An 18,878-nucleotide genomic window follows, 5' to 3' on the forward strand; every position below is an offset into this window, starting at 1 on the left:
TGTGACAACAATATCAATAGCAATGTGATAAAAGAGACAGATAAACAATTGCAGTGCTATTATTCATAATAAATATCAACTAAATGAATACTACTAAATAAGTCTAAAAAATCTATAAAAACATTTTTGTTTTCCTAGACAAGTAAGGGTGCTTTTAAGAATAAAAAAAAAATTGCATACTTTTAGGGATTTTTTGGTCACACATTATTTTTATGTCCAATTCCTGATCTTTGCCTCAATAAACTCCACTCACTAATGTGCTGCTTATGAATAGTTAGTAAGATAAGTTTAGTCATATGTGCTTAATAAGTAGGCTACTAATAAACAGTCAATATGTTAATAACAGGCTAATGCTAACAAGCAACTATTTAATAGCGAGTTTTCATCCCTCCCTTTATGAAAGTATTACCTTTATTTTTTGAGTATCATATTCCATTCATTAGGCTTCTCATACACTTGAATATATCATTTTCGTTTAGGGGCCCAAAATTAGCAAAAATAGGCAATTTGTAGCAGTTGCTGGTATTTATTTGGACAAAAAGTAAGATGAAATGCTGTTATTCTTATTTAAAATACACATAAATATCAGCTGCCACTTTATATGTCCAAATAATTCAGTAAGAATTAATTTTGAAATATTACTATCAATATACTCTATAAGCTATTATTGTGCTTGCGTTATAAAAATCAGTGAAAAAGGGCGACTTTTTTTACAATTATACTAAAAGTATTTTTATTTATTACCACTAAACTATCAATCAGATGAAAACAGTCATGTGGTATATGTCATGATCCTGCCCTCGTGTCCTTGATTTTTCCTAGTCTTGAGGCAGGATCATGACAGACCCATGTTTTGTGTACAAGCGCATGGCCTTGTCTTTGGGCCATGTGCTTGTCTTGTCTCGTTCCCTTGCCCCGCCCCCCTTGTTAACCTAGTCGTGTCTTGATTGTCCTATCTGTAACACCTGTCGTGTCTTGATTAGTACCCCTATTTAGATCTCCTAGTGTGCTCTGTCTTGCGTTGGTTCATTGTCATTGTCATTGTCATGCAACTGTGTTCTACTATTGTGATTGTGTGTGAGATTGTGCTGTACCCGCTGAAGTCCTTGTATTACCGTGAGTGTTTATAGTTAGTATTTAGAGTCCTTGTTTATCTTGTCAGTCCAGTCCTGTTTTAGTTATTTAGTCTTTACCTTGCTCCGTGTTTTCCCCCTTGTGGGTTTTGTTTTCCCCTTTTTGTAATAAACCCTTTGTTTGAGAATCCCTGTCTGCACCTGAGTTCCTCCCTTACCAATACCTGACAGTATATTGTACAACAGGTTTTTCAGTACTTTTGATAATTCAGTACCCTAAGGAATATGCATATAAAATATGATACGGTAGGCTATGGAGTAAACAAGGAGGTCTGGGGCACAGTATCCATGTACAGTTCAATGTGTTTTGACGTTGCTCTAAACAAAATCTGAGTAAAAATTGAGTGCAACTCTATGCATTTTGCCATTTTCTCCTGCTTCCTTGCTGTCTAGGTACAGAGGCAACGTGCCATTTTGATAATGCAAAAAAATACAGCGTCAACACAAGGAGGGGCGAAATCGAACTCGGGTTCGGATAAATTAAACCAACTGTGAAAGCACACTAATATAATTCATTAGTCAAATGGCTTACCCATGTGGATCATCCATTTAAATTTTAAAGATGATACAACAGTTAGTTATGATCCACAAATTTTATTGGTCAAGGGGCATATGGACATTAAATAAGCAAGTATTGACTATAATATCTCCCTGCGAATAACTTTCTGTACTACTATATCATTTACTGTGAGAAGTAGGATTTCATTTCTTGTTCCTGAGATATTTTCTAAGGATAGATTAGCATACTTAACAAGTGCACTTTTTCTAGAGAAAGGTCACTAACCTGAGGCACAGCAAACCAAAGAACACAGCCATAGAAAAGACTCCATTTGAAAATTCGGAAAACGTCGGTCAATCCACAGAAGCACCTTTGGGAACCAGTTATACTGGCTTAACGTGCATCACAGTGACATTGTGCATCTTTTGAGGGAGCATCAGTGGCTCACGTGATGTTCGAGGCAGAAAAAAAACCCTTTTTAACCACTAGTGTTTTTAAACAGCTTTGGCATTTCAATAATACTAGAAGTGAAATTTCCGGTGCAAGGATCATCTGTGGTGTGTCTTCCCAAAATCTTTGCGCAGGGAATGAGGCAACCCCTGGTCCATTTACTGAAATGAACAGTAGGCTTTTCAGCGTGGAGTTGTTCATTCTGTGTCTACAATGGTGAGAATATGGTTAATTGCACTGAATCCTCGTTCACACTCGGCTGTTGAAATTGGAAGCGTGAGACAGTTGTGAGCACTTTGCGCTGATTCTCTCCGATGACGCCATGACCTTTAAATTTGTGGAATTCCTTGATGTGGCCTCAACAGCAAGAGTCTGTCTTCCCCAAATAGGATGTGCTTGTCTTCTTCGGGTGGCCAATTTGACTCTCTATTGTCCCGCGAGTGGGACTTGGAGCAGGAGTACTGATAGCGAAAGTCAGTTTCTGGTTTTATTATTGTATAATTTTAAAATATTTGAATAATTTATTTTTAGGAATTTTACATACTTGATAAAATCATATATAATTATATATATTTGCTTTGTTTAGGTAAGGGTTACCTAAACATAACCATATCTATCTCAAACCTAACCATTATAATTAAAAAAAATATGTACAGCACAAAGAAAAAACAAACAATGATATTAATGCCATGATTAAGATGTCTCTGAAGTTCTTCATTTAGAAATAAAGAAAGAAAGAAAGAAAGAAAGAAAGAAAGAAAGAAAGAAAGAAAGCAAATTTACATTTATATTCTCTGGAGGTACGAGAGATGACGAGAGGAGAAAGAATCTTTATAGTTTGATGGCTATGCATTATGTATTACTCATTTTTCTCCTCTTTCCTATTTCCTCATGTTTTTAGTTTTTCTTTTGATCTCACTCTCTTGTCAGTGCTCAAATCAGCAGGTATTATATTTTATAGACCCGTCTCACTGCTTCAGGTGCTCGACTGATGCCTCCAGTCCCAGAATGAACTACATTCCTATGGGTGGCAATTTGTCACTTCTCCATTTCTCTTGAAGGAAAGCTGGATATGCACTCCCTCTGGGACAAATGGCTATTTTTTATACTTTATACACTGCCCGTCCATCCATTACCACTTTCAGTGTTGCTTTCACTGCGCTAGATGTAAGTAGCATCTACATGCAGCTACGGGCAGTGGCTTTAAGACCTATCGATCATTTCCCAGAGTTATTCAACGGGCCTGTAGTTGGAGGTCTGACATATTGCAGCAACGGAGAATACGTCATGCTCCGCTGCGTCCGCTCTGGGTCCTTCTGGTTTGGGCTGGGATTTCCAAATTCACTGAACTGAAATAGATTTCTCTTAAGTCAAAAGTTGAAAAGTATATATATATATATATATATATATATATATATATATATATATATATATATATATTAGGGGTGTAACGATACGCGTATTCGTATTGAACCGTTCGGTACGAGGCTTTCGGTTCGGTACGCGGTACGCATTATGTACCGAACGGTTCGTTGGACTAATTAATTAAATTTGGAAAATAAAAAAGGTGTGTGAAATATAATGTTATGCGTTCAACAAGGTAGGCCAATAACCCAAACGACGTAACAGGCAACGCCCCTGACACCCCCGAAGAAAAAAAAAAAACACACTTATATGTTTATGTTAGGCTACTCAGTCAGGCGCTCGCTCACTCAGTACGCGCTGAAGGCTCGGTACCACGGAGCCCCGCGAGTCACCTGTAGGAGAGAAAAAAAATCAATCCATGGCGACGGTTTTGCAATCCGTCCCCTCAGTTTATAAACCATCCTCATGAATTAATAAACTGTTCACTCGGTTTAACAAATCGTACCCACGGATTAACAAACCGTGCCCACGAATTCCCAATGCGTGCGCTCAGATTGTGTAAACCGTACCCTCGGTTTTTGAATCCGTACCCACGAATTCATAATCCGTGCGCACGCTTTCGCAATCCGTTCCCTCGGATTTGAAAACTGACACGCATTTTACACTTAACAGTGAAACATGCATCTAACTCCGGCAGGTGGGGTGAGGTGGGTGGAGCTTAGTATAATAAAATCACAAAAATAAGTCTTCATGTTAAGAAAGAATTGTACACAAGCATTTCCAAAACTGTCCAAAGGTTATTTAAAAATAAAGCAATTCACAAATTATTTTATGACAAACATTTTTACTGTCTTGTACTCATTTATTTAGCCTACAAATTAAAATTATAAAAAATAACTTTATTTTTATTTGTATCATTATTATATATTATTAAACAGGTTATGCATAAGAATCTTTTATCCAAAATAACTTACAAAAGAGGAAAAAATTACTCCAGAGTCAGTCACAATGCCAGGTTTATTGCACAATAATAATCAAGTGCTATTATAGATTATCAGCAATTGAACAAGATTTGAATGCGCATCTTTCTTATTAAATCTTTGTATTCCACCTCGTACTACACTTGATAGAGAATCACTTAAGACACTTTGCTGTAAACCTATTCCACATAATAATATTCAATAAAACTGTATGTTAACACGTAGGAGTTTGCTGCATGAATCCGTGAGTACGGTTTACAAATCCGAGGGAACGGATTGCGAAAGCGTGCGCACGGATTATGAATTCGTGAGTACGGATTCAAAAACCGAGGGTACGGTTTACAAAATCTGAGTGCACGGATTGGAAATTCGTGGGCACGATTTGTTAAATCGAGTGAACAGTTTATGAATTCGTGAGTACGGTTTATAAACTGAGGGGACGGATTGCAAAACCGTCGCCACGGATTGATTTTTTTTCTCCTACAGGTGACGTCCTGGGCTCCGTATACGGACATCACCGCAGCGAATGGTGCATTTACGTTATAGCCGCGGATATGAGACCTTACTCTGTAGTGGAAAACGCAGGTTTTAAGAACATGCTTAATGTAATTGAGCCCCATTACAATATTCCTTCACGAGCCCATTTCAGCCAGACCGTAATTCCTGCTTTGTTCCAAAAAACATAAGCCCAAATAGAGAACCAATTGAGTAAAAACACACTCAATATAAAGAGTTATAGAGTTCAATATAAAAAGAGTTACATCTTTGTATTTGTTCATAACTACTACAACAATATTACATTTAATTTGTAAAAATTTTTTATAAGGAGCTATTTTTGTTTTATACAGTATGCTGCTAAGAAAACACCATAGAAGATGGGTAAAGAATAGCTCCATCATTGTTCAATGTAAAAAACAAAAAAAAAAAAAAAAAAAACACATACTTTGTTAGTTTTAATAAATAAAACATTTAAATAAAAATCAAGGAAATTTATCTGCCAATTTTTTCTTTTTGCTGTATCTAAAACGTACCGAACCGTACCGAACCGAACCGTGACATCAGTGTATCGAACCGAACCGAACCGTGAATTTTGTGAACCGTTACACCCCTAATATATATATATATATACACATATATATATATATATATATAAATATATATATGTATATATAGGCAACTGTTTTCGATCTTCTAATGTCTGGCATGCTGTTCTCAAGGTTTGCCATGTTGTGTGTTCAGAAATGCTCTTCTACATGCCTCAGTTGTAACAAGGAGATCAGCAGTTCTTGAAATACTCAGACCACCAACAACCATGCCACATTCAAAGTCACCTGCCCCTAGAGGGTGCACTACCAAAACAATAACAATCGCGTGGTTTGATGACGCTAAGAAGGAGGGTGGAATGATGGGATTTGTTGTCTTCAACCCAACCGCTGATTTTCATCAATCAGGCAGACAGATAAATCACGGATTTGCGCGAGTAGATTACATACAAAGTCAATGCAAAGACGCGATCAGACTATGGAACAGACGTGTCCTCACACAGGTCTAGAGACACGATGCCCCGTGTTTGGGGTGTATGCCCCATAATACTAATCTTGTTGATCGTTATAATAGCATACATTTTCTGTAAAGATACGAATCGAAACAACTCACCTGTCGAGTAAAACACAAGCGAGATTGGCATCTCTTTCTAGTTGAAGTTTGACGCGAAGCTACTTCAGCATTTGACCAAACACTGTTGTCATGTGGTTTCTACGTCAGTAAAGGCGCTAATAAAGGGTAAATAACGTCATTAGATTCATAGCCATGCTACATACTCCAATACAGTAGGTGGCGATATGCACCTGATAAGCCATGGTTGCAATCTGCCGTAAAACTAAGAAGAAGAAGAACTAACATAATTGACAGGCGACTACACTGCCCGGTGTCACTGTTTAGAATGGGGATTTTTTCATGATTTACAAGTAGTTGAAAACATTAGAGATATTGTTAGTAATCAGCTGGACAAAATATATAACACTAGCCTGGTGGTCTTTGGATATTTTACTGCAAATATCTGCAAAATTGTACCTTTAAATCCCCATTCTTCCCCATTCTGATGCTCGGTTTGAACTGATAAATAAAACATAATTTAAAATAGAATATTTTGTTTTACATTTACTTATTTTAGAAAAATGACACAAAACATTAATGTATTAATTAGAATGTTAATAAAAGTCTTTATACGTTTGTCACTGGGTGGGATAAGATTGTATTTCAGAGGGAATGCAAGAGAATGGATACTGCCAGATTTCTGTCATTTCTAAAGGTCAAATGTGAATTTACAGAGAGGCTCTTGATGTACATGTTTTAGCCTGTTTTTCTGACATTTTGCAGAATGGGGTTGTGCTCACCAGCTACTTGAAATGGGGTCACATGGACTGTTTTTGTCCAAAGACCCAGGAAATAGAAAAACCATTCCTCCATCAAAGATAGCTTGACCACCGTGTCAGAAATATCAAACCAGTCTGTTAATATTTCTGTTCACATTTATTTCAAGCCTTAAGACATGTTTCACTGTTGCTCCAGACAGCTAATGTATTCTTATATGAAGAGGCAGTGCACGTAAGAAAACTAACAGCAAGGCCACTGGGTAAAGATTTAAAGCGAGGCATCTTTCTTTAGTTTCGCTTGAGCTTATTACAGTCTCACTGAGATCCTCTAGCAAGTCTTAAATGTGAAGGTGGAAAAGATTAATGTGGATGAAATGTCATACAAAACAAGTTACTGTCTCAATACTACTGTGATTGTGATAAGGCTTTACTCTCATGTTTGCAATCGGTCTGTACATCTGCCTCAGTGGCTCAAAATTGTGGCAATGAGCAGAATAATTACAAATTCATCAACTCACCCACACTGACATTATTTCGGTCACATCCAAATCAAAATGAACTCCTAAAATAATGACTGCATTAGATTTTTGCATGCACGTCATTGCCTGCGACCTTTATGACACTGGTAGAGTTTGCTGAGACCAAAATAACCAAAAAATGGACCAAAAAGGGGACTATTTTTACTAACAACACCAGAACAACAGTTAGCAGTTGGCTCATTCTATGATTTAACATTCATTTCACGTTAACACACAGTACAAGTCATTTTAAACACAGTTTTAATATTACAAGTGAAAGGTTGGGTTCACTAGTGAGTTTGTCAACTATGTTTTGGACCAATTGTATGTCAGTACACACTCCGAATAAGCACTACACCTCAAGTTACACTATATCCATCCATCCATTTAGATGTTCACCGCTCTGAGTATGTTTTTATACCTTATTAGAGCACATTTACAGTAGCTAAGCACACACACGGTGTCCTCTGACACATAATGGTTAAATCACGAAGAAAACAACATCATATGATGCTGCTCACATGGTCAAAAAACGAATTTTTTGGTAGAATGGGCTTTTCAGTTACATATTTGACAACTTTTGTGGACATTTAAAATGTTAATTTTTTTTTTTTCATGATTTTGGACTTAACGTCTCTCTTCAAAAACAGACTCAACAAATACTGTTATTTATGGGACATCAATTTAATTTCAAGCAAACTGTGCACAAAATATTTGTTTGAGATTACAATATTCAGACCCTAAATAAATAAAATGTTTTTTTTTTCTTTTTGCTACTGCATGATACTTGTTATACACATTTATACTTTGAATTCGACTGAATAATATGATAAGAAATACACAATGTGTAAATTATTATTTGTCAAATACAGTAGCATTCATTCACTCTGGTGACTCAAATGTACAAGATGAATAAACAATCTGATTTCAAAATAAAGCTAATGCTAGCGCATGATTGTTTGCTAAGTATTTTCATAATCCCCTCCTGCACAGACTTTAGTCAAAGTGTGATGGGGCAATATTCCCTGAGCATACGTTATTAGGTTTTCTGAAATAAATGCAATTATTCACAACCTGTTTTGCACAAAAAGAGGACCATCTCCACAACACCCAGCATTTTTAAAGCTTTGTCACTTCAAATATTTGAAATTAGTCAAATCAACAGAGCTGAAAGACAAGTGCAATTATTTAAGAAGTTAGGCGCCATCTCTCAATTCTAGCAGAAAAGCACAGGCGTGAATAACTGTTGTGACGTGTAAAAACATTGTGTGGAGTGATTGAGGATGTTCAGTTAAACTTAGTGCTTTCAGTATACTTAAAGCAAATGGACTTGCTTAACTTAAATGTGTATAATAATAAAGTCATAAAGAAGTTTGATTCCTTTTCAAAGCCCCTATTCACTATACGAGACACTATCACTTTAAGTATAACCACATTACGGCTTCAATTATAACAAGACCATATTCACTCATAACAAAAAAAATAAAAAAAAATAAAATAAGATTTGACTTGCCATGCCAACTGGCTGGGAATTATCTGTGCATTATTTTTACTGTAATGTCACAGCAAATACAATATGTCTTCATTCCCTAACATTTTGTGTCACTACGTCTGATGTGTATTTGTTCAATGTAGTCTTTGTTAAACCATCATCTCACTTCGCTCATTAGACTCGAGTGCCTCTTATTCATGCACAGTTTTGTAACTCAAAGTGTTAACGCTTGAAAGTCGTGCATCACAAAGCAACCCCCATGAATAGCATCTCGCTAATAAAACTAACACAATTTAAGTGTGCATATTTATGGTCCTCAATAACCCAAAAGTCTTCATAAAAAACGAGAGCTGACATGGGTAGAAGGAATCCTCCAACGTAGCCCCCCGCGAGTCCCCTTTAATGTATGAGACTTTCCATTAAAAGGGGAGCATGTCCTCGCGAGCAGAGCTTTTAGGCTGATTAGTTACAGGAATAGAAAAAAAACGGACTCCCGATGACCTTCAGTAACACTGTTGGTAGGCCTCCAACAATCTTCCAACACACACACACACACAGCGAAAGCGCCAGTTGTTTAATATTCCAGCAGCAGCCCGTGGAGCCATCTCTCATTTGACATCATAATTATTATTAGGAGAGAGAAAGAAAAAGGCAAATCTGCTTGTTCAGTTTGAGCCTGCCTTATGCCAAATAGATAATAACACACACGAGTGGGTATTGTCCTTGATTTAGAGCTCCTTATTCTCGCCATCATTCTCCTGCCCTCTAGTTTGCTCTCCCTCTCTGTGCACTGATGCTAGAAAAACAGGCGATGGAAAGGTGAAATGCATTTGAAGGAGGGGGCAATGGCAGGTCCCCAGCCAGGAGCCGGCATGGTCAAGAGCTCAGAAAAGAACATCTGGACACTTCTCTGAACTATGTGATTTGCTGGGATACAGCAGGACACACCTAGCCCTGACCCTAACCTATCTTTGATGTTAGATGACACTAGCTGGTTGAAAAGAGTCCCACACTCTAAACTTATTAAGAGGCACAGACTGGTGTTTGTGCAAGGCCCTAGCAATCCCTTTAAACCAGGGTTGTCAAATTCTGCTCCTGGAGAGCCAACTTCCTACAGAGAGTCTGGACTAAAGGGCTGTATTGGGATTAAGATCCTGCTGGACCCAACACAAATCTTGTGAGGGCAGGTGGTTTTATTTTAACTGCGGGCAGGAATGGCCCTTCAAAAAATGAAGTGCGGGTCCTGCTTGGTCGTACACTGATTACATTATTTGCCTCCCCAACTTCATTTGGCTTTTTAAATAGAAATTATTTAGTTCAGATTGTAAAACGCGTGCTACACTAAGCTGAATGCGTCTGCTATGCTCCAAACAGTCAGGGTTGCCAGGTCTGCATGACAAAAGTAGCCCATGCCAGTGAAAAACTGCCCAAAGTAGAGAAATGAGTAAATATAGGCCTATCTGTTTCCACTAAAAATAGCTAAAGATGTTCACCTTATCAGCAAAACTGTATACATTTAATTTGAGTTGAATTGTTTAAAATAACTGAAATATTATTTGACCAGTGTAAAAGAATGAGATCAACTCTATTTTAAGATATTTATCTGAGAACCATTTTAAACGGTCTTGTTTTATAGATATTTTGATATATTTATTCTAAAACATAACAATGATATTAAATGATTCTCAGCAATAAAAAATTATGTATGACACAAATTTCATATCTCATATTTCCTTAATGTCTCGTACCTTTAATGGTGTTAAACATGGTGTCATGTGGATGGGACTATGCATGGAAATGATATGCAAGTGAGGTTATGCATAGTAAAACTAGACGTTATAAGCTCCATATATGGTGATTTCTGGGAGGAGATGGGATTTACCCTGACTGGGATTTATGAAGGAATTTTTGCACAGGTTCTGGCATACGCATGGTTTTATAAATGTGAAAACTTTAGTGTGTACACAGAATCTAGCTTTTGTGCATACATACGCTTTTAAAATGTAGTCTACAGGGAGTTTTATAAATGAGACCCCAGGTGTGTGAAGGCTGAACATCCCCGCCTAAGCTCTACGCTTAAAACCTGACACCAGTGATTGGTTGGCTCTAACTCTAAAGGTACAGATCTCAGAATGCATTGGTGGTTGGTTGGCTCTAACAAAAACACTAAACCAGGGCTGTCCAAACTTGCTTCTGAAGGGTCACCTTTTTACAAATTTTAGTTTTCACCTGCTCCAACACACCTGCATTAGAAGTTTTGAGAAATCCTGAAGACCATAATTAGACGATTCAAGTGTATTTAATTAGAGTTAATCATGATAACTCTCTGAGGAATTTAGCATGGTGATAGATATGACAATATAAGTGTATTTGGTCTATGCAGAATAGATCTGCTACACAGCTGCTGCTGCTGGTTATTGCTGTAGTTGTAGATTATTGCTGCTGCTGCTGCGAACAAGTAAATTAACTTGCTATTGTCAGTGCATAGGGTGATATAATGCTGTGAGTATTTAAGACATACTGCTGCTGAACAAATAGCATATAAAGTAAACCGTAGCAGATCTATACAGGTGGAACTGGGGAAGGTGGAGGGTTTCAGAGAAACTGTGAAAAGCGTGCTGCAGGAATCTCTAGTGAATGCTAGCCAGCTATATAAATGTAAAGCAAGTAAGCTCATAGGCTGCATATGAAGCATGAATCAATCAGTTTGTGCCAGGTCGTTTAATTCTCTGAATATCATCAGTTACGTTAACAACCATCAGCCTGCGCCATCTAGAGTTTCATGACTAAACTATATATTTAGAGCTAAACTCTGCAGGAAGGTGGCCTTCCCAGAGCAAGACCAGACACCCTGCCTTAAAGGGGCAATGACAGTTTAATGTTGTTGCACGACCAATAAAGGATGCTGATCCAGAAACAATCTCCCACTTGTGCAAACCACATTATGGGAATGCTAACAGATGGATGTATATCACAAGCTGTATATCACAGAATCTCTATATACATAAATGATACAGAACCACCTATGTGTTCTCCCTTTACGTAAGGTCCCCATTTCCATCAAAGAAGCAAGGCAGATGATTGCCCTAAACTTGATGATGGAGGAGGACAGTGGGGTACATCTGCAATCCATCCCACAGCAGGGGCCTGGCGGGCAGACTAACTCCTGCGGTGGAGTGGGCTGATAGATGAAGCCCTCTTTCCTGGCCTGCCACACGCCCAGACAGGGCGAGCTCCATGTGGGAGCAGCAGGCCCCATAAGATGATGAGCCAGACTGCAAGGAGGAGACAGGTCACAGTGGCCTCATTAACACCACCACAAATACACACAGTTGCCAAGCAAGCAACACACTCAATCTCACACACTGCACTGCACTGCGAGGATGGAGCTGAAGTGTTTCTTGATCCGGGCCTTTGGTATTTCAGATGATGGGATTCAGGTAATTGTGTTTTCCCGGGGTTCAGGGTCAGGGGAAATGTGAATGGCTCCTGCACTGTGGGTGGGATTCACCTGCAGTGGGATTTCAGCTTCGATTTGCCCTGTTCAACAGCTGGACAGTGCTTGAAATTTGTTTCATCAGAAGATGTTCTTTGATTTACTCAAAGATCAATTGTATAATTAGCTATTGATAATTAGCAGAACGATCAACATTCAGAGAGCACAAATACCAAGAAATTGCATTTTTCCTTTGGATAAACTGTGAGAGCATTGCTAAGATGTTCCATAAAATTAGATACATTGATTTGAAAATTAAAATACCTTAACATATATTTGTGTATCAGGTTCCCAACCACAATTAAGTAAAAAAAAAAAACATTCTGTTAAGGACATTTGTTAAGGTTACTAACTGAAGATAAGTTAAAAACCTTCCAACATCATCTCCGGAGTGTTCATTTTTTTATTTTTTAAGTATTTCTCACGAATGGCACACTTTGTTGAACGTGTTTCTTCACTTGTCTCCCATGCCTTAGTCTAAATGGTAGTACTATGTTGTGCTAATAAGCACTATATATATATGCAAGGCAACTGTATTTCTCAATCTTCAAGTGATGACATCTACCTTTTTATAAAAGAGCAAATGGATTATTTACTACTACATTCCTCTAAGCCTTACCATCACCATTTCGTAATCCTTTTCCTTTCCCTTGCTGTGATGGCTAAAAACACAGCTTTGAGAAGTATTGCAGAGCTAGCTGATTGATATTGGTAGGCGAGTACACTTGTGGCGAGTACACCTTTTTGCAATAGCAGGATTTCGGTTTCATTTTTTATTTTTTTAAAGGATCCTGATAGTTTATAGAGGCTGTCAGTAAAACCAAGCTCCTCCCAGTGCTGCTTTTTGATCTAATCAAACCAAGTAGGGAATATACTCCTTTCAGGGGAAACATCAGCATTGGTAATATCCAATTTACTGAGGAATGAGGCGGTTGATTTGACCATATAATAACATGCTACACGAGGCCTGGCAAAATGGAATATATGAATAGAAAATGCATTTATGGTAAAGGAAATCTATTCAAAACCAAAGTAAATCAAAGCAATTAATGATGTACTGATGCAATCTGAAGAATGCAAACAAACATGCAAAATTATTCATGACAGGAAGCGAAGTGTAGAAACAACCTAAGACCTTATCTGAAACTTCAATGATTGCTTAATAGAGAAAGCCAGACACAACCTTCAATCTATATAGAAGAAAATTACAGTGGCTTCCTTTACAATAGTCTCCAACAGATTATATCAATTACTTATCTCAACATGTACAATGTCACGGCTTACAACACGTTTATCTTTATAATGTAGTGAATGTGTTGCTTGCATAGTATATACATATTTATCGCAAAGGAGTTGATTGTTAGGGTTAACACTTGTCTTATGATACTGAACACTTGTTTTATGATCAAACATATTCAAGTTCAACAGTTTCTTTGGATGTCATGGAAACCCACAAAACCAGTCGACTTTTCTATAATTACATCACATATCGGAAAAACCTCTGTCTTCCACAATGATATGGTACAAGATGATAATTGTAACCTTGGTAAGTCCTGTGAAAAAACACTTGCTTAAATCCATAACTACTATGCATGTTAATTTACACACTTTGTTTAGAATTCATTGCTAGCTGACTGTCCTTCATCGCTGACATCAATTAAAAGAACTTTGGAGTTTTATGCAAAATCTCAAACAGGTTGTCAACAGAAAAGAAACACAATGAATGTCTACTTTTTAAACTAATATATAACTATATTTTCAAAATGCATTAATAATTTACTACTGTTAATGGATTTTTCCTTATTTTTTTACAAACTAATTGAGTTGTCCATGGAAAGAGCTTAAGCTATTAACACACGATATTACTTTTTTCAGTCCTTTGCATTGTGATACAAAGAGTTGAGTATTAAGGGGATTTTAATTTGACAAAGACATTTCTTTTTCTTCTGTGGAATGAAATGTTCTCACCTTCAGAATGGTGGGACAGGGTAAGAAGGCTCACACAAGAGGCACCGATTCCTGATCCAAAAACAGTGATGCGGTTGGAATCACCGCCGAAATAGCCAATGTTCTCACTTATCCAGCGCAGAGCCTGGATCTGGTCCAAAACGCCATAATTCCCTTTAGCAGCCTGGTCTCCTGTGCTGAGGAACCCTGTAACAGATCACGGGCAGATAGTGTTAAGAGAACCTGTAGCACCTGAGGATCCTTCTTAAGGCTTGTCAAACAAACTCATAGATTAAAACTTCTGAATTGGTCTCACATTGTTTTCAATGGACTTTAGACAGTACAGTGGACAATGGATTATACCTCAGCTCTTTGATCAGAGGTGTGCTGCTTATTTTTTGAGCATTACAACATTTTGCCCGATAGATGACAAAATGAGCGGAAAAAAAATGCATAGAATCAATTCGATTGAGAAACTCATGGGCATACCTTAAAATCAGAATATCATGGAAGGGTGACCTCTTTTGGCTTTAAAAGCTCAGAAACTGCACAGCAATGCAATTCATTTCTCCATATACCTTGGCAAGTGTATACACTTGCAAACACAACCACTCACAATTTATTTTTTATTTTTTGCATTGCATCGCATCGCATTCCATTGAATTGCATTGTAAGTTGAACAAATTTTTATATAATCAGAAAGAAGAAAAAAAAGTAAAATAGTAGAAATAATAGTGTACTGCTCTAGAAGGACATTTCAAGGAAAATATGCACCATTACAAAACAATAAAAGCAAATGCAGAACTCAGTATTGATAGTGCATTGACTACTATTTGTGCTCAACCATATTGTTGTGCTTAATCAGAATTTCTAGCTAGATTTGTTTGCAGGGAATAGAGAAACAAGACTGAAACAATGTTCATCTACATGTTGCCTCCCAGAAGAGCTATTATTAGCACTGCTAACAGAGAAATGAATTTTCTGATACACAGAGGTTAAATGTTTTTTTCTGGATTGCTTCCTGTCTTCACTTCGACACTGGATGGTTAGCTTTGACAGCCCGACATCTCTAGAGGGGTGGCCTCAAATTGCTAGGCTGGTGTTAACATGTTTGGTACTGTGTGTTCGTGCATATGTGAGAGAGAAAGCAAGAGACTGAAATAGAGAAGAGGAGAGTGGGCGAGAGAGATAAGAGGAGATTCACTAAACAGCTGTGCGACTTTAGCATGCAGAATTTCCATGCAAACCCCTGCATCGTATTCAATAACCACCTGCAATCCAGTTAAAGCAGACCCAACATGTGCTGTAGTGCTACACCATGTGTAAATCCAGCAATATTTTATGAAATGTGCTATATTGATTGTGGCAAATTGTTGACATGGTGATCAAATAAAGCAGAAGAGTATTAGAATTGAAGATAATTTCTCTCTACAATTAAGAAACCATTAAGTGATGGATAATATACTGACAGACCAACTGCATGTAATCTCAGTTTGCTAGCAGAGGCTGAAAGCTCGAAAACAGGAAGCATGTCCGAATCCAATATTATGACCTCTGGTCTGCTGAGTTGCCTTCATCTGGTTGTATCATTCACTTAGTGAAAAGAATAAAAAAGTGCCATCTTATGAAGCAGTTGAAAGAAAAAAAATGAATTCATAATGCATGATTCAATTTCTTCCAAGAAATGGAATTGAATTCCATTGAATTCCTTAGGAGGTATCTTTACGCAAAAATGCAAATGAGGCAGCTGTCTTATTTTTGGACACAGCTTAGCATTAGCATGTTAGCACACTGAATGGACAGTGATTAAACACCTCTTTACTGCAAATCAGCAAACGACTGTTGTGTGAGGGAGTGCTGCTCCTGCATGGACGGTTCTGCATGGAAGGTGGAGGAAGGTTCACCATCTTGTTCCCCAAATCCTTTTATATTGTGCTTTCATCGGGATCAAATCAATTAAATAGCATGTAATATATTAGCATAACAAATAAACCATGTTTTTTTGAAAGGCTGCTTCCTGTATAGAGGAGCATGCATTGATAAAGGAAATAGGTTTTAAGAGAGCAGCTTTCCTGAACATCTCAAGGGCATTGGCAGACATTCTGCACTTCATTATGTCACTTTATATTGACGTAGAGCTGCACGTCGAATCAAATGCAAGTTAATTGACTTATATTCATGCAAAACACACCGCTGCATTTTGCTTCTCAAATATCGTTAATGAGCACAATCAAACATGCGACTATTTGCTGCGAGTGAGATGTGAGATTTCACCAAATCACACAACTAAAGGTGTAAAAGAGCAGCAATTTTATGTATAAAATTATAATAATGTAGTAATAACACACATGTAAAACCTCTTGTATTCTTTTTTTTTCTGTCAACATCCCATTACAATGACATGTCTTTGGCATACTTTATAACCTAATTATGAATATGGGTTTTAATTCTGTTTAGTTAATTATTTTATAATCTTTGTTTTATTGTTATTATTATTCTTCCTTTGTTTTAATCTGTTATACATTTGACATAAAAACACAACAAATGGTCTTAAAAACAAGTAGGAATGACTTGGACTGAAAATGATTCTATTTAAATTGGGGTGTTCATGATAAGTTGGAAACAAGATCCAGGACTATAACAGAAGACGAAGCAAACAATCCCACAGGCTACATTTAAAAATATATTCTCCATGGTTTGTGATTGTATTTTAATTGGAAATGTGGTAGCGAATGTTTCCTTTGGAAAGCAATTAAGATTACATAAAGATGTTTTTTTATGCACCATGGCTTTTATACAGGGCTGCTGTACAATTTCCAAAGCACTGGGGTCATACTGAGGTTGGACGAGCCATTATATTTGCTTTGCTTCAATCTGTTATTGCCTGTTGCATAATTTCACTATGTTTATGTTGTGTAGGACTCTCACAGAATTGTACACAAAGCAATGCAATCCGCTATCTGTACATTATCAGCATCATGTATGACCTCTAGAGGTGATGGCACTTGTTAATTTGATGATAATGCAATGCATACCAATATTATTATCCCTTTGGGGAATGGAATATGCTTTCCACAGGCAATTTTATGCAGAAAAAAGCTCATAAGGTGACTTCAGATATCAGTAGTACTTAACATCACTAAAGGTGATGAAACACAGACTCTCCTATAAGAGTTTTCGGCTTTATCTACATAGTGCTTTTAACAATAGCTCTTGTTCACAAAGCAGACTGAAAGAGGGTGAGAGCTGTGTCTCAGGCCAATCCTGCACATTCACATTCCACCATTGTAAAACACTTTTTGGCTCAATCGCACACACAGATATCGATCGATGCAGCAACAATGACATGACATTGAGCTGGTGGGAGCTGGGCAGGAACTGACACTGGAATATGAGCACATTAAATATACAGCAAACCCACTGAGATTTCCTCACCTTCTTTCATCACTAAAGCCGTCAGGCTGATTGCACGCTGCTGTCCATCCTATGCTTCGCCCTCCGTTCATCCACCCTGTCACCTGGACGGCTCATCAGAAACCCTCATGCTTGGAATATCAAAATCGGTTCTGCATTTCATGTGTTCTCAAGAGCCCAAAACATCACACGCTTGGCATTTTTAGAATCATCTACTGTATATTAGAATGTCACTTTAGACAAATAAATATAATAATACATATAGTTGCAAGTGGCATCTATCAGGGCCAAGCCTGGTAGAGATTTAGACAAATAATAACCATAAATAATTTCAATATGCCAAAGCATTGCAGAGATGCCGGCTAAGATACTTCATGACATGATGACATCAGAATAGTGGCCATATTTATTAAAGATCATCACAGACTAGACAAAGACAGTGTATGTTATTTCTAAGGTCAATCGGACCTATGGTTCTGCAGTTAGAACCAATTTGATGATTTGATGTCTTTTTCACACCAACAAGTTGCCCAGTCCTGCTTTTCCACTCCCATTCTGTAAATTGTGGGAATCTCTGGCCTTACACAATTCTGTCAAATCTGGTGAAAACATCTCATTCAATTTAATAATTATCTCCAAATAAACATTTACCTGTATTACTTTGGCATGAAGAATTAAAATCTTGCCCATAAGAAAATAAGTTGAGAATATTATAAATTAATAAGCACATAATTCTAGTTCAATGGCCATTAGATGGCGCAGACCCCAAAACTTCCCATGCTTCCTCTGGGCATGGGGGCAATGACACATCTTTAACGTTCAAATATATTTATAAATAAAAACATTTTACTGCAAATTGACTCAAAATGTGTGCCATGGGAAAACCAGGTAGTGTTTGACTTGGTATTTTGCAGTTTAAGAATTATGTTTATATATGAATAAAAGCCTAAATTAAATCTCCTCATCATAATAAAGCAACTGCGTCTCCTCAGAAGACTTGGATTAAACTGCTCAAGTGATATAGACAGCTTTTACAACATCTTGAATACATATACTTTCAAACAATGGAACATTTTGGGAGAGAATATTAAAAAGGTCTTCATTTTTGTATCGAAGATCAAAGTCTTGAGAGTGAGTAAATGATGACAATGTTTTAATTTTTTGGTGAGTTCTCCCGCTAATGTCTCTGAAGCCGAAACCAAAATACAT

At 37.3% G+C, this 18,878-nt stretch overlaps 1 protein-coding gene across 3 annotated transcripts in view; it reads right to left on the reverse strand.

Moving 5' to 3' along the window:
• Positions 1–18,878, reverse strand: part of nlgn3a (neuroligin 3a) — a 169,354-nt gene that overhangs the window by 50,741 nt on the left and 99,735 nt on the right. For all 3 annotated transcript variants that reach the window (XM_026279858.1, XM_026279856.1, XM_026279857.1), the window contains one exon: positions 14,277–14,462. In XM_026279858.1, coding sequence (XP_026135643.1) covers positions 14,277–14,462 — 186 coding nt within the window. The remainder of the gene's footprint in view (positions 1–14,276; positions 14,463–18,878) is intronic.

Source organism: Carassius auratus, chromosome 14 (assembly GCF_003368295.1).
Source record: "Carassius auratus strain Wakin chromosome 14, ASM336829v1, whole genome shotgun sequence".
Lineage (NCBI taxonomy): Eukaryota > Metazoa > Chordata > Actinopteri > Cypriniformes > Cyprinidae > Carassius > Carassius auratus.